The sequence below is a fragment of the Rhinichthys klamathensis genome, unplaced genomic scaffold (genome assembly GCF_029890125.1).
Source record: "Rhinichthys klamathensis goyatoka isolate OS25496 unplaced genomic scaffold, OSU_Roscu_1.1 h1tg000429l_1, whole genome shotgun sequence".
Taxonomy (NCBI): domain Eukaryota; kingdom Metazoa; phylum Chordata; class Actinopteri; order Cypriniformes; family Leuciscidae; genus Rhinichthys; species Rhinichthys klamathensis.
In genome coordinates, this window is record NW_026606925.1 from 872,447 (window position 1) to 894,943 (window position 22,497).

At 39.3% G+C, this 22,497-nt stretch overlaps 1 protein-coding gene across 2 annotated transcripts; it reads left to right on the plus strand.

Moving 5' to 3' along the window:
• Positions 1-206: 206 nt before the first annotated feature.
• Positions 207-17,896, plus strand: khnyn (KH and NYN domain containing). Of its 2 annotated transcripts, none has more exons than XM_056235670.1 (9): positions 207-322; positions 3,701-3,938; positions 4,033-4,167; positions 6,257-7,593; positions 9,090-9,220; positions 13,258-13,354; positions 14,281-14,388; positions 15,858-15,959; positions 17,574-17,896. In XM_056235670.1, exons 2-9 carry the CDS (start codon positions 3,711-3,713, stop codon positions 17,881-17,883), a joined length of 2,448 nt encoding a protein of 815 aa, XP_056091645.1. In that variant the 5' UTR covers positions 207-322; positions 3,701-3,710; the 3' UTR covers positions 17,884-17,896. The 2 variants fall into 2 exon arrangements, with proteins under 2 accessions (XP_056091645.1, XP_056091646.1); XM_056235671.1 differs by having other exon boundaries at positions 17,595-17,896.
• The last annotated feature ends 4,601 nt before the right edge of the window (positions 17,897-22,497 follow it).

Consider the following 22,497-nt stretch of genomic DNA (forward strand, 5'->3'; position numbering starts at 1 on the left):
CAACAGTCGTGTGTTTGACGTACGTGACAAAACAAAAGCGCGCCGATTCGATTCCTGACGCGCGTCCTTTACGTCAGTTACGGTAGAGTCCCATCGCAAACTTTCCCTTTAGTTTCATTTCGACAACAATCACCATGACCAGTCCTGAATGTGGACAAACGACTCTCCTTAAAGCTCTGGGTGATTCATGAAACAAAACGAGCCGTTTATAGCCGAGAAGGACTCGATCTAGATTGAATTCGGGGTGTGTTTATAATCCAGATCGCGAGCGCTTCACAAACACGACGAGAAAAGACGCAGTGTAAAGTTATAAGCGATTATGGTAAGAACACATGTTTACTGTCCTTCAGTCCTACATATCATACACATAACCCTGTACAGTTTATTCTTGTGTTTTTGTTTGTCAAGGCTGTCATGTGAAACTGTTTCTGTTAGTCTAACGAATCGCTTTCAGTCGTTATCGCTTATTGGACAATATTATGATGCACCCAGTTGGACTTTAAACGGTCGGCCGATGTTTGAGTATCGCATGAATATTAATGACTATCCTATTTTTAATTTCATCTGAATATTAAAATTTGAGAGATTTGATTAACTGATCTAAATTGTATCTCTGGAAATAGTTATTTATGACGTTACAGTATTATGTTGAATGTCAAAGTTTTGTTAATGGGGGATTTGTGGACTTATATCATAAAGATTTATAGTTTTTGTTTTGAGTTGAAAATATAAAATTAGACATTTGGTGTTAGATGTTTTGACAGTTTAATAACCGAGGAATCCCAGTAAAAAGATCAATCTTAAATGTACGATGACTTATACAGCCACACACACACACACACACAGGCATATCAGTTTGAGGCCCGAGTGGCATGTTGCTATAGCCTGGGTTTCCCCATACTGCCTTGCCGCAACGCGATTTTATTCACACTGCTAGGTAGTCTGGATTCCATGATCCAGATTTTCGCCTCATCTAGGGAACCAATCACAGAACGAGGAGGGAGCAGCAAGACGATGACGACGTCTATGCGACACACTGAAGCAGTTTGTTTATACCTATCCCAGATAGCACACGTACGTCGGCAAGATGTCTGTTAAAGATCACTTCATCTGGAAAGTATCTGCTGTTTACTAACATCTGATAGACATCTTTAAGATGTCAGTTTAACATACATTCTAAATCATTACATCTTAAAGACATCTTCCAAACGTCTATTTGACATCTGACAGGAAACGTCCTATAGACGTATTGCAGATGAGCAAACACTCTAAAAAATATGTCTTCCAGATGTAAACACACACATCAAAAGACGTCTCCGTGATGTACGTGTGCTATCAGGGATGGATCCAACATGGCAGCAGATGCGAAGTTACCTTTCGATGCAGCCTTACGGCGGTTTCACACCGCAAGCGTGAGCGGCACTTGAGCAGCGCGTCAGCGTCACTGCATCTGCGCGAGAGTATTCACACTGGAAGCGTTTGTACAGTGTCACAGCAGCGGCTCCAACGCTACATAATATAAGCAAGCAATTCTTTACAAAGACAACTATACATTTGTTTTTAGAAGTTGGTCATTTATAACATTGATAGGCTTGAAAGTTTGTAATGGTACAACATTCGCATAAATGTTAAACAACAAAACAACCCAGAAAATGGCTCCAATCTATTAGTTTCAGTCCGATGTGTTTACAAGACTGCAACTCCACGGATTAAAAACAAAACACACAAATAAACCACACACTCGGGTTTGATTTGGGTTGTGCTAGCCTATGTAGCTGTCTGTGTGTTACATAAACTAAAATAACGTTTATATATAATATTTTCTGGCTAGTTTACTTTATTTTATTTTTTTATATAATACACAACTTTCACCCAAACTGAATAATTAAAAACAAGTTTTTACCGGGTAGCCTAAATATTTTATAAATATTTTTGAGTCTTTATTTTAAATTTGCCTACTCAAGTTCTTGTTAAAACTCACTAGACATGCTTATTCTGTGCATTTTGGGCACTTTTTGTATGAAATCATATTTATTTTTGTCCATCAAAAGTGTGCTTTCACTTTAATTGAGCGTGAGCAGTGCAGCAAAAGGGTAATTCCAGCGTTATGGATGTGACATTTGAACTCATAATGACAGGTGAAATGTCTCAGAAAAAAAAAAATCTTACAATATTTAAATTGGAAATGCATATTCTCAGAGCACCCAATCTGGGGAATTTACAGGCAAAATATGTTTTTCTAAAATATATTTAAGCACCCCCAAAAAAGGAAAATATGCATGCGTTATGGATGTGACGGGAAATGACAGAGTTTTGTGGTATACTGTTCGATTTCCTTTAAAGTCTGTGAACTTTTAAATCCAATGTATAAATATTGCTATCCACATGATGAAGAGGTCTTAGCTGAACATAAAAATATCAATGTTTAAAATATATATATTTTTATGAAGTGTATTATGAGGAAAAACCAACATTATGGATGTGACAAAAACCCTGTTATGGATGTGACGCGTCTGAAATACATAGAATCTGTTTGGAAATCAACAATCAAACCATCATGGCACTTTTGTTGACGCATAATGGCTGTATTTTCACATTAAGAAGACTGTCTGAAATGATTCTGTTCAGTTATGAGACGCGCTCAAGTTTACGTGTTGCAAGTGATCGCACCTCCATGCTATATTTGCTTATTTATTAAATCCAGGAAATTGGTTGATGAAACTTTGATTTAAAATTAAGTTACAATTTATACAAAAACGAAATTCACTTTAAATAAAGTCTTCTACAAAACAAAACTTGAAATGAAGTGGCCAAAATCATTTCTGTCTTGAAACAGATCACAATAGTCTGAATTTAATATGAAGCGTCCGTAACGGTCACGTCCGTAACGCATTATTATGGTTGTTCAGAGCAAAGTAGTGAGATGAATTGTCTATCCTAATAAGCATAAACATAATTTAGCTTTGTAAATAAAGTTTCAAGTTATTTGCATTTATAATTGTCATATTAAATAAACTAAACCTTTAAAACGTTATGGACGTGACAGTGCACTGAAGCGTCAAGACCTCTTTATTACAGCCCTTATAAATTCAACAGGCAGTGCTGTTATGACCAAATTAGTATATTTCTCAGGCATGCCTCCATCTTTCTGCAAAATGCTTACTGTTAAAAATAAGTTTAAAAAGCGGGGTCTTTGATACCTTTTTTTGAAAGCATGAAATATGGCTGGTTAAAAATGTAATTTAAGCATTGTTGCTCACCTCATATCTGGTGGATAAACAAGGCAATTTTCTTAATTTTTGTTAAAGCACATTAATACAGTATATTACAGACCTAAATAGATAACTTAAAAAGGGTTTTGTTCTTTTGGTTAAAACTTTATTTATTCATGGTAAAGATGACCTTTGCATGGAATTGCCCAAAAACAGACTCGAAGCCGAAACCCCCGCTTCACTGCTGCTCACGCGCCGCTCCTGCTCCCGGTGTGAATGCACTCATTGATTAACATGCACGCCGAAACCCCCGAAATCCTTTTCAATTCCGTCATGGTCAGAAACAAGTACTCTATAATCCTGTTGCGTTTGGCCTAAAGTGCTAAATGTGCAGTGTAGAGACGTTCTTTGGAAAGGCCGTTTGTGTGAGTCCATAAGCAGAACTCTGTGTTCTGATTTGCTGACGCTGTTCCTCGTGTCTCCATCAGTGAGTGGATCATGGCTCTCTCAGGCCCGGCTCTGGAGGAGTGTGTGTCCCGTGTGTGTGTGGAGGACGAGTTCACCTGTGCAGGTGTGCTGCGCGGGGCCCTGCAGGCACTGAGGCCCTCGGTGGAGCGAGTGTTCGGGGTCGCGCTGGCCATCGGGGCAGAAGAAGAAGAGTCGGCTCAGAGCGGCCTCATCTGGCTCCAGCTGAGCGGGGCGGCACCAGATGTGGAGGCGGCAAAGGTGCACAATACGCCAAGTACTACCATGTTTATGTCTATTATTGCTATTGTGTGAATTGCTGATTTACTCGCCTTGTGTGTAATGCGACTCTTAGATTTTCGTGAAAGGTGTGGTCAATCAGGAAGCCCAACAAGAGTTCCAGTTTCCCGAGGTGCTTCACTGTGTGTTCTGTGGTGCGAAAGGGCTGTTCATGGACTGCCTGACTAAAAACACCTCTGCGCATATAGTGGTAGGTGGAAATATCATACACTCCAATGCATTACTCGTTATCAGTGTTTTGTCTTACTGTCCCGAGAAATATCTAAACATCCTTGAAGCAAGATAAAGTTACCTGGAGAAACTACATAAAAATGCATAACTTGCAAGATGAAGGTTAACTGCAAAACTAAATAAGACTGCATAACTTGAATATACTGAACGGTATCTTGAAAAAAAACACAAGGGCATTTTAGTTAAATTGTGGACGGTCAAGGAAAAGTGTGCTTTCGGTAATCTGTTCTGTTTGTCACTTGGACGCCAGTAAAAAAAAAAGAGTGCATTGCACAATCTACATTATGTGGATATTTAAGACAAGTTTCTGTGCATGGGAATTATGCATTTGCAAAACATTTTGATGGAAAAGGTAAAAACAAGTCTTTACAGCGCTCAAGGGAAGTAACTGTAACTAAATCAGTGATAGTCATAAATCAGAAGTAAAAATATATCATGCCATTTGCACAATTAAAAGCCAATTCAGAAATTATAACAACTTAACATCAATTGCTCAAAGATTACTCTAAGAGTGAGAAATGTGCCTGGCAGAGACACACAGTGGTGTGTGTGAGTGTCAGTGGTGTGTGTGAGTGTGTTACAAGTGTAAGAGTTTACATTTATTCAGTTAGCAGACGCTTTTATCCAAAGCGACTTACAAACGAGAACAGTAGAAGCAGTTAAACTAACAATATTCTTAAGTGCTATGACCCTTACCAGTTTAGTCTAACGCAGTACATGTACTTTTAATTTTTTAATTTTTATAAATAGATATAGTATTGAATAAAAGAGAAAGTGTTGGTTACACTTTATTTCGATAGACATTCTACTAACTATAAGTAACTTTTTAACTACATGTCAACTCTCATTAGAGCATTAGTAGACTTAGGGTAGGTTAGGGTTCGGGTTAGTAAAATAAGTTGACTTGTAGCTGCAAAGTTACTTATAGTTAGTAGAATGTCTAAAGTGGACTATCAAAATAAAGTGTTACCATAGTGTTAGTATTAATGGATCAAGTGTTGGCGAAAAAGATGCGTCTTCAGCCGTTTTTGTAGACCATTTTACCAATCGACATTTAAAATGATACCAAACGTAAAAAGGAAAAAACAATAGATTCACACGATACCTCATATGTGGTATATAGATATTCTCAGTGATCTTTATGTGATTTGAATCAGGGGGAAAGGGGGATGCAGAGATAAGGAAGGAGAGAAGTTTGGACGAGGCGATGTCCTGTGCTCTTTCTTTGAGGTCTTCTCTCCAGGATGCGTTTTATTGCTTTATTGCAGGATGTGTTTTATCTCAGCTTTTGTCTTAGCAGGAAAATCAAGTCTTACAGGTTTTAGTGTCCCCTAAATATATAGGTAACATGAGAACGGTGACCTGAGAAACCAAAAAAAGAAAATGAAATGCAAGATAAATGTTTCAAAATTAAAATTAGGGATGTACGATATATCGGCCACCATATCGTTTTCGGCCAATACATGTCCATTTTCAATGTTATCGTTATCGGCTATCGAAATATCAAAGCTGATAAATACTGTATTATTTCCTTCAGCTGAGACACTTCAGATGTTCACCATGATGGTTTTGAATGACTTGAAAAATGATTGAAATCACTTTGAAAAGGAAAATAGATTTAAGTAGTACAAGTCTGTCATATCGGCAAGATAAAATTATAATGAGAACATTTTAATTGTGTGTTTGGGAGATTGGATTTTAATGGTGAGACTTTTTTTTGTAATTAGGCTCTACAAAAAAATTATATAAAAATGTGGATTTAGATTTATTGGCCAATATATCGGTTATCGGCATTATATAAAGAATATAAAATATAAAGAATTATCGGTAATCGTTGCATCCCTAATAAAAATGTATACAGAACAAATGAATAACATGCAAGATGAAGGTTATCTGAAAGGTTGCGAAATAAAATGCATGAAATGCAAGATAAAGTTTACCTGAGAAACAAAATTAAAATGCATACTAATTTGCTGTGACTATGCTCTTGAATTGCTTATAATGATCCCGGTTCTGTTTGTTAAACCTGTCTCTAAACCCTCCTGCAGCTGGGATCCCAAGGCTTTCTCCTCATAACCGGACTGGCAGAACCTGTGGTGAAAGCCTACTCCTTCATCACAGACCTGGTGGAGAAATACAGGAGCAGCCAGGGACGGCGTGCCGAGATCGGGATAGCGGGAGAATCCCTGGAGTCGCGTCGGGCCTTCAAGTCCCTGGTTGAGAATCTGGAGGACCGGCACACCCTCGACCTGCTGGTGTTACCGGTGATGGTGAAGGAGGCTCTGCTGGACCTGGTGAAGCAGTCCGGATTGGACTCGTATGCAAAGCGGCACCAGGAAGGTCTAATCCCATTGGAAGCCAATGGATCATTAGCGGTGCAGAGAAGCGTTTATGATCATAAAGCAGAAAACTCACATTCCCAGCATCCGCAATCCGCTTATGACAGGATTAACGGCACGGATGATTTCAGAATTGAATCCCACAGTCCGTTTTCCAGAGGCTTTACCCTCGACTCACCTAAGTCTCCAGAACCAGAACCTGAATCCGAGACTCCTGCTGTTCCGTCGTCTGCGAGAAACAAAGAGGAGTTCGAGCACCTTCTCAAGTTCTTCAGCGCCATGGGATTCACCGAAGAGGTTGTGCACTGTGTTCTGGCCCGAACCGGCCCTAAAGAAGCCTCGCAGCTTCTGGATTTGATTCAACAGGAGCACGACAAAACTAACCAGCGGAAGAATAAAGACAATGTGGTTAGCGAAACGCACGAGGCCATTGAAGTAGGAGAGGAGAATGCTATAGAGGAAGACTTCGTCTTGGGGGTGTTGAAGAAGGCGGCGGCCACTTGTGGATACACCGAGGACAGAGTAATGGAAGTGTTTGGCAATCTACCCGAGCTCAAGCCACACGAGCTGCTCATGCAACTGCAGAAACAAGAGTTCGCCGAACATGCGATTGGGACAAGAAATGGTGGAAAGCGGGCTGATTGGACTATTGATACGAATCCAGTGGCAGATTTTGAAAAAGTCGATTCTGGGAGCGGAAACGGAGCGACAAAGCTAAGCATGTCCAAACCGTTAAGCGTTCCCTCAGTGAGAGGCCCGCCTCAGACTACATACGCCTTTGAAACCATGAACCCGGACGCACAGCCAGGGAATCTGCCGGCACAATCGCCTCCACGGAGGATCAAACCAAACATAGATCTCGGATCCCCAAATCTCTCCAATCACGTCATCGCACCCAAACCGAGAGCGTCGGAGGCGTCTGTGGTCACGGGACCTCAGCGGTTCCTCGAGAGCCTGAAGACGCCATTCAAACTGCAGCTGTCGGATGAGCCTGGCGACCCCATGCTGCGTCAGGTCATCATTGACGGCAGCAATGTTGCAATGAGGTAGGCTTGCTACGATAGTCTATATTTTTTTTATTTATTCATTCAATCATTTAGTTCAGTTAGAGAACAGACACTACAATTAAAAACTGAACGGTGTCTGCTTAATAAATCGTGAGCTGAACGAGAGTCGCTGCACAGATCAGCAACAGGAGACAGATTTCATTCATCATGAGAGCGAAGAACTGACGGACAAGATGATGACGGCGGAATATTTGGTGTAAAAGCACCTATTTAAGCGAATTTGTTAATGTACTGTTTCGTTGTTATGTTTTTAATTAAGAATAATAGGCTAATGAACTCACCAATTAGCGATTTAAAAGTCCCCGCCGGTGATACCGGTGTTGTCACACGTCGATTAACCGGTGGGAAAATATACTCACTGTCACATGACTAAATAAGGTAAACATCGCAATATGATGCGTGCTGTAGAGGGCGTGTCTCGGTCGACTTGCCATATTGACAGAATATTTTGTCGACATGGATAATTAGATTATATTTGGTGTGTTTTTATGCTGACTGACTTAATAATAATTGATTAAATGTAAAAAAAATTGACAAAATAAAATTCATTTATGTAGTTAGGTTAGAAAAATGCCATTATTCAAATCTAATTGGATGTATGCATTATATTTTATGTAAAATTCTTACATTTAATCAATAAATATTAATAAAAATAGATATTAAATTCAAATTCAATAGATATTAAATTAAATCCCCTTTTATCTCTTAAAACTCATCTTTGATCACCAAAATTACATATTTAAACGTTTTTTCCTTGGAAAAAAATGTCTTCACGCCTTAAAATATATTCAATGTAACTCGACACCCTTGCCTCATTTAGTATGCGCGGTTCTATTAATATGTAAATGAGCCCCGCCTCCACTCACTCACTCAGCTCAGAGATCCACTGGTTGACGATCACACGTTGATCTGATTCGTTACAAGGTCGTATGTGACGTCAGAAACACCAGCGATTTCAAACCGTGTTTTTGAGACTGTCTTTGGTTCACTGCAGTTTTAAGCAGAAAATACTCAGCAATGCTGTCGACTTATGAATTTACACATGGTTTGTCTTAAAGCATATTAAAAACACGACATAGACACATAAACAACATTAAAAGCTGGATTTTCACCACAGGGGGACTTTAAAACGAGACTGCATATTCATAGAACCGCGTATACTAAATGAGGCAAGGGTGTAGAGTTACATTCAAGATATTTTAAGGCATGAAGATTGTTTTTCAAGGTAATATTGCTGATCAAAGATGAGTTGAATGGGATAAAGTTATTGACTACAGGAGGACTTGCATATTGATGTATTCGTACTGGAAATACAGAGGATGTACAGCGCTTTTGCAGTGACGAGAAGACATGATGACATTATTGATAAGATAATTCTGAGCAGCTGATGATGCCTTTAGGGAGTGAATGTTTCAGTGTTTACTCACATGAACTAGAGCAGCGAAACTGTGTGAATGTGATCTGATCCTCCACAGTCACGGGTTGGGAGTGTTCTTCTCCTGTCGAGGCATCGCTCTGGCCGTTCAACACTTCTGGGCAAGAGGACATCGAGAAATCACTGTGTTCATCCCTCAGTGGAGGCAGAAGAATAACTCCAAGAACAAAGGTGATGCTCACTTCACGCCTTATTGACATCTCAAGGCTCGTTCACACCAAGAACGATAACTATAAGGTTAACTATAAGTTTCTTGAGACAAAACTCGGTTTTCTATTCCACTGCGCTTCTTTTCCTATTTTTTTTTTGATGAAACACGTGCTAGGCTGATGTCTCCGTTCTAATTTTGTCGCCTATCGCTTTAAATGCACGAGTCCTTCAAAGTCAGGTGGATTCTGATTGGCTGTCAATATTTTTATTGTCCATCAAGCAGGAATCGATCAGGGGTGTGTTTCCCGAAAGCATCGTTAGCAAACTATGGTCGCAAGTTCCGCCGTTATCATTATCACATTTCTTAGTTTCTTTATGGATGAAGTCTATCAGTTTGGTACCTTGCTCTGCAATTCCTGAGACCTGTCCAGTTAGTTTTCCTGAAACTGCATTCTCCAGTTTTAACATAGTCACTATTGATTGTATTTCAAAATTAGTGATGGCAATGAATACAACTACAAGTACCCTCGATCCAATCCCAGCATCTGTTGTTAAGGGGTGTCTCTCTGCAATTAGCCCTCTCATCTGTAGCATTGTGAACACCTCTTTTACAACTGGTATTGTCCCAGTAAAGGGTTCGTTCACCCAAAAACGAAAGTTCTGTCAGTAATTACTCTCCCTCATGTTGTTCCAACCCCGTAAGACCCTTCGTTCATCTTCGGAACACAAATTAAGATATTTTTGATTAAATCTTAGAGCTGGATCACTCCTCCATAGGCTTCTATGTTACTGAAACTTGCGGGCCCAGAAAAGTTATTAAAGACATCGTTAAAATAGTCCAAGTGACAACAGTGGCTCAATCTTAAGTTTATCAAGCTACGAGAATACTTTTTGTGTGCAAAACAAACTAAAATAACGACTTTATTCAACTATTCATGTTCTTCTGTGTGGGCCTTTGAGTGATTTCACGTAGTGTAACAGCGCAGCGCTTCTGTGCTGTACGTCAGAACGTAGGCTCACTATTGGCCGACGCTAGTCATGTGTGTGATGCGTGTGATGCTGTTAGATCTCAGTGCAGCTTTTGACAAAGTGTGAGAGCTGGCTTGGTATCACTGGTATACTGTGCTTAACTGGTTCAAGTCTTACCTCACTGATCGTTTCCAGTTTGTTGTCTTGGGAAACAACAAATCTGAAATTGGACAAGTCTGCCATGGTGTTCCTCAGGGATCTGTCCTGGGTCCCATATTGTTCAGTGTTTATATGCTTCTTTTTGGGCAAATAATTTGGAAATATGGTTTGGGGTATCACCTTTATGCTGATGATACTCAAATTTACAAATCTGATCCTACCGTGTAAGTACCACCCATTGGCCCAACGACGGAATCCAACGGCGTGGCGAAGGTATAATGCGTGTATGTCTTTCAGCGCTCCAGTGAAGTTCACTTAATTTATTTGAATTTAGTTTAAATATTACTTTAGCTCTACGCTTAATCTGACTCCAATTTTGAATGATAATCAAATTTAGATTGTGTGTCTTATTAAAAAATAATCATTAATATTGATTATGATTTAATTTAGATCTTTGATTATTCTGGGTATCCCATAGTTTCAAATATTCGTTCATTACGGACCCGGTATCGCTTTGAGACTACATGTCGCGAATGTGAGCTCACAACACAAACTAGCCAGTTCTGAAATAGTCAGAGGGTGCAGTGCGCACTATTTTACCCTTAAGATACCGTTCACGGCTGACACATATCAAAAGATGTAATTTATTTAATAGTCGCATCATACAAGGTGCTAAGTCAGTGATAGTCAGAAATCAGAAGGTCTAATGATGTGCCCCATGCTCCATTCATTAGTTTCTTCGGTTTGATCTATCCTGGACAGAGATTTGTGGAAACACCAGACTACACATTAATCTACTAGAATTAATGATTTCAGAATAATGCATAATAAATCAAATAAAACATTGTATTTGTTAGGTAAAAATGTATCATGCTAATCACACACGTAAATGATTAAAAGCCAATTCAGAAATAATAAATATATAACATCAATTGCACATAGATTACTCCAAGAGTAAGAAATGCAATCCTGACAGAGACACACAGTGGTGTGTGTGTGTGTGTGTTCCGACAGGAAAGCACTAACACAGCCCTGCATGGGGGTTTTCCTGGTTATAGGTTCCAAAAGACTGCTCTGCCACGTACCCTTAAATACCCAGACCAGAACTAAAGGCTTGTACAAATTTTTTTGGAGTTGTTTTGGGTCGGTTCAGGTTCCCCAGGGGGTAACACCTGGTTAAGGGGGGAGAGGGGAGAATGATCAGATATCTTGAAGACAATATGCTGTGCTCTTTCTTTGAGATCTTCTGTCCAGGGTACCTTTTATTGCTTTATTGCAGGATGAGTTTGATCTCAGTTTTTGTCTTAGCAGGAAAATCAAGTTATACAACTGTCACCTCTAAAATTCTCTCGGAAATAAAAACGTGGATGCACCATCTTTTTTTTTTTTTACATTGAATTCATTGGCAAACCTACGGCTATTTACAAAGGGAGACATTTTAATTTGATTATGGATTATAGTGTTGTATTTCCATCTTCTTATGCTCGTAACCTTGGTGTGATCTTTGACCTAACACTAGACTCACATATTAAGAGTATTACAAAATCTGCATTCCATCATCTCAGAAACATTGCAAGAATTAGGCCTCAGCTTACGGGGGTGCTCTGTAGCTCACCTTACGGGGGTGCTCTGTAGCTCAGTTTACGGGGTGCTCTGTAGCTCACCTTACGGGGGTGCTCTGTAGCTCAGTTTACGGGGTGCTCTGTAGCTCACCTTACGGGGGTGCTCTGTAGCTCAGTTTACGGGGTGCTCTGTAGCTCATCTTACGGGGGTGCTCTGTAGCTCAGTTTACGGGGTGCTCTGTAGCTCATCTTACGGGGGTGCTCTGTAGCTCATCTTACGGGGGTGCTCTGTAGCTCACCTTACGGGGGTGCTCTGTAGCTCAGCTTACGGGGGTGCTCTGTAGCTCACCTTACGGGGGTGCTCTGTAGCTCAGCTTACGGGGGTGCTCTGTAGCTCACCTTACGGGGTGCTCTGTAGCTCACCTTATGGGGGTGCTCTGTAGCTCACCTTACGGGGGTGCTCTGTAGCTCAGTTTACGGGGTGCTCTGTAGCTCACCTTACGGGGGTGCTCTGTAGCTCATCTTACGGGGGTGCTCTGTAGCTCACCTTACGGGGGTGCTCTGTAGCTCAGCTTACGGGGGTGCTCTGTAGCTCAGCTTACGGGGGTGCTCTGTAGCTCAGCTTACGGGGGTGCTCTGTAGCTCAGCTTACGGGGGTGCTCTGTAGCTCATCTTACGGGGGTGCTCTGTAGCTCACCTTACGGGGGTGATCTGTAGCTCAGCTTACGGGGGTGCTCTGTAGCTCACCTTACGGGGGTGCTCTGTAGCTCAGCTTACGGGGGTGCTCTGTAGCTCACCTTACGGGGGTGCTCTGTAGCTCACCTTACGGGGGTGCTCTGTAGCTCAGTTTACGGGGTGCTCTGTAGCTCACCTTACGGGGGTGCTCTGTAGCTTGCATTGGCTTCCTGTTCAGTCGCGTATTGCTTTTAAAACTCTCACACTAACATACAAAGCTATGCATGAAATGCAATTCCCTTTTATTGTTAGAGATGCTCCCACATTAGCCAGTTTCAAGAAGTTGTTAAAAACTCATCTTTTAAAAAAATGCTTATATAGACAGTCATTAGTATTTTATTGTGTTGTACTCTAATGATTATCTTTGTGTTATGCTTGTACTATGTACTTGTTTTCTTGTATCAGTTGAATCTAATGATCCGAAGCGCTCGAAACGCCATCTGCTGGTCATGCAAGGAAAACTCAGCCCAAACATGTAAACAAGCCAATTGAAGATGTTTTCATGAAAGTGTAATTTATTAAATGTGATCTACATGATTATATGCAGATTCTGTAAAATCATGGTGTTATTAAGCAGTGCTGGGCAAACAAGGTCAGTCTTTTATTATGTTGTGTGCTCTGTGTTTCCTGTAGAAAAGCATTACCTGACTGAACTGCATGATCTGGGCTTCGTCTCATACACTCCCTCCAGAGAGGTCGAGGGCAAGAGAATCAACTCATACGACGACCGGTAACTCTCACATCAAACAATAACTATCAGTTTTATCATCAGAATTTAAGTTCTTGTGTTTTTCTTGTCATGATTTCCATCATATAAGAAGACCTGAAATGTTTAGGCCTAAATTTTAAATATATTGCATATTAAATATCCATGCGTTTGGATAACACAGTTTTAACATAACAAACTAATAAACATAATGTCAGTCAAACATAAATGAACAGATTTCTGCTCTCAAAAAAAAGTTTTATTAATTATCTGAATGTATCTGATTTTATTTAAATTATCATATTTTGAAATATGCTTACAATCAGCATAAATCTGTTCATTGTAAAAACAATTAGATTTTTTTATGAATATGGTTAAAAATATGACTAGCTGTGAAACAAGCAATATTCACTCAGTTACAATGTATGAGATTGAAGTAAACCGGATTTATTGATGATAAATGTATAAACCTGGTTATTGTATATTTAAAACTTTCAGTTTATTAGTACTATTACAGAAATATGACCTGTATATAAATGTAAAAAAAAAAATGCATATATGTATGACTGACAAGTTTTTTATTTTATTATATTATATTAATTTTCAGACTGTTTATACTTTTTAACTTGATTTTAATTGTTTTCACAATAATTTATTCTGATTTAACCAATTTGAATGAATGCATTTTGAAAATTATTTAAATAAAATCAAAGCAAATAGTTAATGATAAACTGTACCATGAAATCTGATCAGTTTCAGTTATGTTCGACTGACAAATATGGAGCGCTTTAAGTTTATTAGTTTGTTTATGTAACTGTGTAATTCAAACGGAAGGACATTTTATATGCAATTCAAGCACATAGATCTTTCATGTGTGCCTGAATACAAGTTTTGAGTGGCAGCTGTGGTGAAACGCTGATTTCTCCAGATAACGAGTGCTTGTTCTTCAGATTCATGCTGGCGCTGGCGCAGAAGACGAACGGAGTGATTGTGACGAACGACAACTTGAGGGATCTAGTGGACGAGTCGCCCGCGTGGAGAGACATCATAAAGAAGAGGTAACCTCAGATCCGACTGTTCAGAGTCGTTACACTCATTTACCTTCAGTTTCCCTGGCATAACTTATGTGTAAAGTGTGGCATTACAGACAGAAGTATATTTCTGAAACAGTCACATTTAAAGAGTTATCCTGAATTATCAATGGCTTAAAGTGCCCCTGTTATAATATTATTAAGACTCCAGTTTATATTAATGAGTCTCTTACAACAGGTTCGCATTCATCCAAGGTCAAAAACACTCTCATAATATCCATATATTTTCTCTCAGTGTCTGAAACGCTTCGTTCAAAGATTCAGTCTCTCTAAGCTCCGCCTCTCTGAGAGCTGCTCTGCTGTGATTGGTCAGAAACCAAACACTCATTATCATATCTGAATCTCAGCTCTTGATACACATTACAGATTTGCGCAAAACTTTTACGATTTTTTTCTAAATGATTTTTTCTAAATGTGAAATGACGGCGTTTCCATTAAACGATGTTTACGACTAAAGCGTCATTTTTTCTTCTCACCATAAGTCATTCCAACAATCATGGCGACGGATGTTGGTAAGTTTACGTATATCCCTTCCACCGCACTAGCCATTATTATTAACTGAAGGAGACGTATGTGTGTTATCCAGCATTAATGGTACCCTTATACTGCGAGTGGCTCATATGAGGAGTTTCTGGGAGTTTCTCCCTCAGATCTGCTTCCAGCTCGTAATTGTGGCATTTCTTTGAGGTTTAGAATCCAGTATTCCTGTAATTATTTTGTCTTTTATGAATTTAATAAAGAACTCTGTCTCGTCTTCTGTCCAAACACACCGCACATCTACGTCAGGTGACTGTAAACGCGAGTTTTGCTAAATATTGCTGTTTTCGAATTGCCTGAAAACCCCCCTCATGCGAGCGTAAAACCTTCATTGTGATAAATGGGAGTGTTTGGGAAATTGACGTGTTTTTGTCCGTATTTTCAATTCGCGCAATTTGAAGGGTAATGGAAACGCGGCTAGTGATACGAACAGTAGCGATGGCGTGGGTTTTACCGTATCAATCTCATCAAAGTGGATTTGCTTTGTCAGCAGAAAACAGCGTCTTCTCGACACGAACCAAACTCTTCCAGTCTCAGATACACTACAGTGTTTGAGGGCGGGGCTAAGAGACGCTGTTCAGCCAATCGGGTGACATTATGCAAATTAGGGCAACACTTTATTTTACAGTGATGTAACGGTAAATGATGCATAATTACATGCAACTAAATCCTACCCTAACTCTATAGTAAGTGCATGTAGTTGCTTAATATTACTTAGTACAATTACACTGTAACAATGACACCTTAAAATAAAGTGTAACCCAAATTAGTGACAAACGCACGCAGTGAGACTGAATCACTGACGACTCGTTTCAGGATCGACTCTTTCTTCGTAACCTCGTCCACGAGCAGCTCTGTTACACACAGGTGTTCTCATTAGTGATCGGCTTGTGTCTCAGTTTGCTACAGTACGTGTTTGCTGGAGATCTCTTCATGTTGCCTGATGATCCTCTGGGCCGTGGCGGACCGCACCTGAGAGACTTTCTGCACAAACACAGCAGGTAATAATCACTCTACCGAGAAATCAGTGTGTTTCTTATGATATACACGACTGTTCAAAACTTTGGGATCTGAGAGATTATTCAATGTGTCTGAAAGAGTCTCTTCTGCTCACCAAAGCTTCGTCTATATACAGTAAAACAGTGTAATATTACTCCAGTGTAAATCAGCTGTTCTCTATGTGAATATATAGCAACGTGTAATTTATTCCTGTGATCAAAGCTGAGTTTCAGCATCATTACTCCAGTCTTCAGTGTCACATGATCCTTCAGAAATCACTCTAATATGATGATCTGATGCTCAAGAAACATTTATGATTATTATCAGTGTTGAAAACAGCTTCATATTTCAGTGGAAATTGTGATACATTTTAATTTTCAGGATTCTTTGATAAATATAAATTTCAAAAGAACAGCATTTATTTGAACATTAATCTTTTGTAACATTATAGATGTATTTACTGTCACTCTTGATCAATTTAATTCATCCTTGATTAATAAAAGTATTACTTTATTCATAATAACTCAAACTTTTGAATGGTGGTGTGCATAATTTATTTCTGTTTTTGACAGAATTTACAGTGCATTGTTTTTATATTAGTGCTGTCAAACGATTAAAATATTTAATCGCGATTAATCGCATTAATGTCATAGTTAACTCGCGATTAATCGCACATTTTTATCTATTCTAAATGTCTCTTGATTTCTTTTTGTCCCATTATTTTTTCTCATTTTAATGCTCTTATCAACATGGAAAAGTGGATCGGCTTGCTTTGTGCAAATGCTTTTTATTGAAAACAACATTGGCATATACAGTGTTCAATTTCACACTAACATTCTCACTTGGAGCAAATAATCTCTCAATGTAACACTGTCCATCAATAAAAGGGTGAAAGAGATACTGACGAGGTCCTGATATTGACGAGGGGCCAATGGTCTCGTCAATGGAACCATTTGGCAACTTTTAAAAGTAAACTTTCCATTCAGAATCTTATTGGCATCCATTTCGGCGTCTCGCGCTCGTCATCCACTCAAAACGTAACGTTAACCTACTATTTGGCCGGCTCGCAAGCCAACAACGAGTGTGTGCGGCGTGCCTGTTGTTTTGTTTCTGGTCTAGCTAGATCCGCTTGCGCTTTGGTGGACGAAGCAAGAAAACGTCCTCGCGCGGCGCAAGCCATTGAAATTAATGGGTTTTATAGCGCATGCCGCGTCCTGTTGCAAAAGCATGTGAAAAAAGCAAAGTTTGCTAGGCCAAAAAGACCGTTAATCGCGCGATAAAAAAATTGACTCCGTTAAAATGGGTTTGCGTTAACGCCGTTAATAACGCGTTTAACTGACAGCCCTCACATACTCAAATCATTATTATAACTGAATATTAACAACAAGTTTGCATTAGTGTTGTTTTTTTCTGATAAACACAGCGCTGTTTATCTGGAGATCCACCAAACGATGCCATTTATTTGTAAAAACGTATTTTGAAATGAAAACAACGATCACTTTTAGCAGATATTGATATCTGAGCTTCACAGCCTTGAGTTTGTGAATCTTGTGTTTCCTCAGTCTTTCTCTTATAGGAGAGCAAATAGTTAGTAACTCTTGTGAATGTGTTCTCAGCGGTTCGCCTGTTCCTGGCAGCCACACGTTTGCAGGATCGTCCTCCACCTTCCCCGCTCCGTCACACGCGCCCCGCGCTCACACCGAGCTCCTGCAGTACCGGGACCGGACCCCAGGGGGCAGAGGTCAGGGGTCAGGCAGAGGTCAGGAGGTCAGCGAGAGGTCGGTGGAGGAGACGCTGGCGCTGCAGCAGAGTTTGCTCCCCATCTTCCCCGGCCAGGAGAGCGTGATCGTCATGATCCTGCAGTGTCACCCGACGCTCCGAGACCTGGACCGCATCACGCACCTCGTGCTGGAGCAGCAGGAGTAAACACCGGACACAATCATCATCATCTGACAATGCATTTTAAATCTTAATCATAAGTTATACATTCATGACTTGAGGATGACGGAGACACGTTTTTAAACTATGCTTGTGCTTTTAGGAGACGTTTATAATTTGTGCAACACTTTACAATGAGGTTGTTATTAGTTAACACCAGGGCTGTCGGACTCGGACTTATCTCGGTCTCGGCCACTGGTCTTGCCAAATATGGCTTTTGGTCTCGACCGAGTCCAGGTGTCTTTTTTATGTTCCCAGTACCGTATTATTGTAGTATGCACCCGCAGGAACCTCCGCAGATTGTAGTGCCCGTCATTGACAAGTACGACCTGCACGTGTGTGATTTCTTTTCTACTATTTGCTACTGCAATACCGGCGCATAGCTGAAATAACAGATCTGTCTATACACTGCCGATCATAATATGAAATTGCTATATGGACTAGTCACTGTGAATATTAAAGACTGCTATCAAATCTGATTGTTCAGCGAGTCTCTGCAAGTGGGTGCCGCAGGTTCGTGTACTACACATACTCAAGTACACGTTTATCTTCAGCATTTCATCGTCAGATACACTCAGAAACCCGTCAAAATAAAAGTTCGGTTTAACGTGAAGAAATTACCACAGATATATTTTACTGGAGTGAAGCTATATTGTCATTTAGTCGCTCAAATGCTCAGAAGGCTACCTAGCAGTGGTAATAGTAGTGGGTTGGTGTTTGTACACTGCTATTATGAGGTATCACCATATGTCATCATTCTTTTTTCTTTAGACTAGAAGATTATATGAAATCAAGGGGAATGTCTATACTTAAAAATCATTGTTTTTGCTTTTAGATCAACAAATAATAACCCAAAATGATTGTCATTTAATGTCATAATGTCAAGATTTCTTCCTGTCCTGGACTCGGTCTTGACTCGGACTCGAACCTTTTTGGACTCGGTCTTGACTTGGACTCGACTAGTCCTGGTCTTGGACTTGTCTTGGACTTGACAAAGGTGGTCTTGACTACAGCCCTAGTTAACACGAGCTACCAAATTAACAATACTTCTGCCGCATTGATTAATCTTTAGCCCCATTCGCACGGGATTAGTGTTACCTGGTGACCTCTAGTCATGTGTAGTAATTGCGGAGGTTGTCTGTGATCTTAATCCCGTGCGAATCGCCCATGTCTGTGATTTGTTAAGCAAATGACCTACCATATTTCGCCGATCACCGAGGTTCTGTGATAATATTAGTCCCGTGGGAATCGGTATCTCTGTGATTTGAAGGGGTCGTATATAATTTTTTCAAGGTTTTTGTTTCTTGTGCGCCTTTTTATCCAACTTTCGTCAAGAATGGAGGCTGTGTTGGAGAGTTTGGATAGTATTTTAAATCACACACGATAATACTAATCCAGTGCAAATAGGGCTTAAGTTAATGTAAATTTGAACATCATTATTAAAATCAAAAATGTAATTTTTTAACGTTAATGCACTGGACAAACAAGATAAATGCTTTAGAAATACACTGCACATTGTTTGTTAATGCATAAACTAATGTTAACAAATACTTCTACAGCGTTTATCAAACTTACTGTTAATTTAAACATTATTAAAATCAAAAATTGAATTTATTAACATAAGTTAATGCACTGAACAAACAATGAGCAATTATATAAGATAAGACAAATGCTTTAGAAATATAACAAACAAGTCCTTATTATAAAGTCTTGCCGTTATTTGAAATGTTGTTGATGAATATTTATTTTCACATGTTTCTTTCTTTAAAGTAAGAATTAATGAAAAGGACTGAAATGCAAAGAAATCTGAGTTTATTTTTAAAAGTGTTTTCTTTCAGGGACTGCGGGTGTAATTGAGCAATGGATGTTTACATTTTGTATTTTTATACTGATGTTCATTAACATGCAATGTCCCTATTAAATTAACTAAATACATAAAACGGGTTGTCAGTGAGTTTGTGTGACAGGTAATCTACATTAAACAGACCAACAGTAATCCCCCGGCTATTCATTTATTGTTATATTTATTATTATTTTATGTATTATGATATTATTCTTTGACAAACGAGGTGCTTGTATGTTTAATTTTGCAGCACTCTGACTGTTAATGTTCTTTTACTGACTGCTAATATGTTATTAAAATAATTTCTAAATAACAAACTTAAAGTTGCATTGAACCTGTTGGAGACAATTGAGCAAAAAAAGTAATGTTTTATGATCTACACCTGTGTTTAATGCTAACTCCTTTTTTTTTTACTCTATTTCTTTTTTTTAGTTTACAAAACGGGCATCTGAAAGAACAATCAACCTATATTCCTGACACTTCTTATGTAAAAATGTCTTAAAGATGCATGAAGGTATATTCAAATTACCAGATATTAAAATGCAACATGGAAAATTATAATAAATTTAAATCCCATGTAATAACTAAAGTTTTTAAAGTCCCCCTGTAGTCAATAATCGTATCCCTTAAAACTCATCTTTGATCACCAAAATGACATTTAAAAGTTTTTTCCTTAAAAACATATTTTTTATGTCTTAAAATATCTTGAATGTAACTCTACACCCTTGCCTCATTTAGTATGCGCGGTTCTATGAATATGCAAATGAGCCCCGCCTCCACTCACTCCCTCAGCTCAGAGATCCACTGGTTGACGATCACACGTTGATCTGATTGGTTACAAGGTCGTTTGTGACGTCAGAAACACCAGCGATTTCAAACCGTGTTTTTGAGACTGTCTTTGGTTCACTGCAGTTTTAAGGAGAAAATACTCAGCAATGCTGTCGACTTATGAACTTCCACATGGTGTGATTAAAGCATATTAAAAACACCACATAGACACATAAACAACATTAAAAGTTTGATTTAAAACAGTAAATATCCATGGTCATGCTGCGTACACTAGAGGGCACTATCTCCACACTTATTAATTTAAAAAACAATCTGAAATGGTCAGTGAATGTGGCTCCAAACAAACAGCCTTCAGAGAGTGAAATTAGCATAAAACTGTGTAGCGTATCTGGACAGCGTCAGGGTGAATCATGCATTCCAACACTTGGAAACCGGAAACTTGGATAACTCACAAGTAGGGCGCCAGAGAGACAGTGCCTAAGTGCTCCCATGGACACTTTTGTGGCATACGCGAGAGAAAACAAACAGCCATAAACCCGAACGCGTGAGCCTCAAACAGATTCGTATCGCAGATTCGAACTTAGCCTGAATTATTTTTCTTTGAGTAACTTCACTTCAGGGGACCTTTAAATTCGCCACGCCTCCGTTCGCCCGGAAGAACCACAGAGAACGTGTGACGCTCCGAAGGACCGAGACACAAACGCGCCTTCCTTATTCAGCAACACAAGAGAACCATATCTGCAAGTTTTATCGAGCTTTCAATGCGTTTAAGATTTGTTTACCCCATTTAGGGTGATTTGATATCTTGTCTCTCTTTCAAGGTTCCTTTAGTCTGTGATTTTGCATAACTGACTGATCATTCTCTCCCTTTTCCTATCATCACTCTCTTATTCTCATTTTCTTTCATTGTTTGTTGCTTTATTTTGGTGTATATACATTTATTCCTTGTAACGTTAGGCACCGGTATACGTAGTTCTCCTTCATTAAATTCATTTATTGACTCTGTCTGTTGCTCATATTACGAAGTCGCTTAAATGTTCGATCTAAGCTGCAAGCTTTAAAATTTGTTGATACTTTAATTAGGATTTTTATAAAACAGGAAAGTTATTTTTCAGGGCCAGAAAGATAGCCTTTCTTGCGAGTCTATAAGGATAACTTCTCTTGAGGGTTGATGAAAGATCGTACAATCAGTTTGCCGGACGAACAGATTATTCGATAACAAATTAATTCCATAAGGGTTATCCTTGCAATCGATCTATCCTAGACAATTGACATATTAATATTTAATTTTAATTCGTTGTGATTGATTATTGATATATCCAATTGATCTAATTTTGCCTACCTGTATGGATAATTGATTATAATCCGTTGTATTTAAGTGTCCATACAGATACATTGGCAACGTATTCCCTTTACGGGTCATTTTAATCTATGTATGTGATTCCTGGACATATTCATGACCAGTTATTAAAATTATATTCCCTTTATTTGAGCTAGAATCGCTACAACTGTGTGTATATATATATATATATAATCACTTTACAGAGTTTCCACGTGAATCTGGAGGAAGATTAATAGATTAAACCCAAGTTTGAGGGTTTGATCCCAGAAACAAATGAGTCTGAACTTTGTGTCCCAGACTGAAGCACCATAAACAAATTCTGCAGAACACACATGCCGTGCTCTCAGCCGCAGCCTTCAAGGCCCGAGACTGATCTGAGGACTGTCATTATGTGCTAGAAGCCTGCGGGACAGTGGTTTATAGGGCTCCCTTCGAGCCCATTGAGGAGGTTCCGGCCAAGTTTCTGACCTTAAAAGCTTAGTCCCTCCTCGCTATCACTTCTCTTAAAAGAAGAGGAGATCTGCAAGCCTTGTCGGTTTCACCTTCATGCTTGGGATTTGCACCTGGTGTGGTTAAAGCGTTCCTTCATCCTAGACCAGGCTACGTTCCTAATTGTGGTGGCAAACAA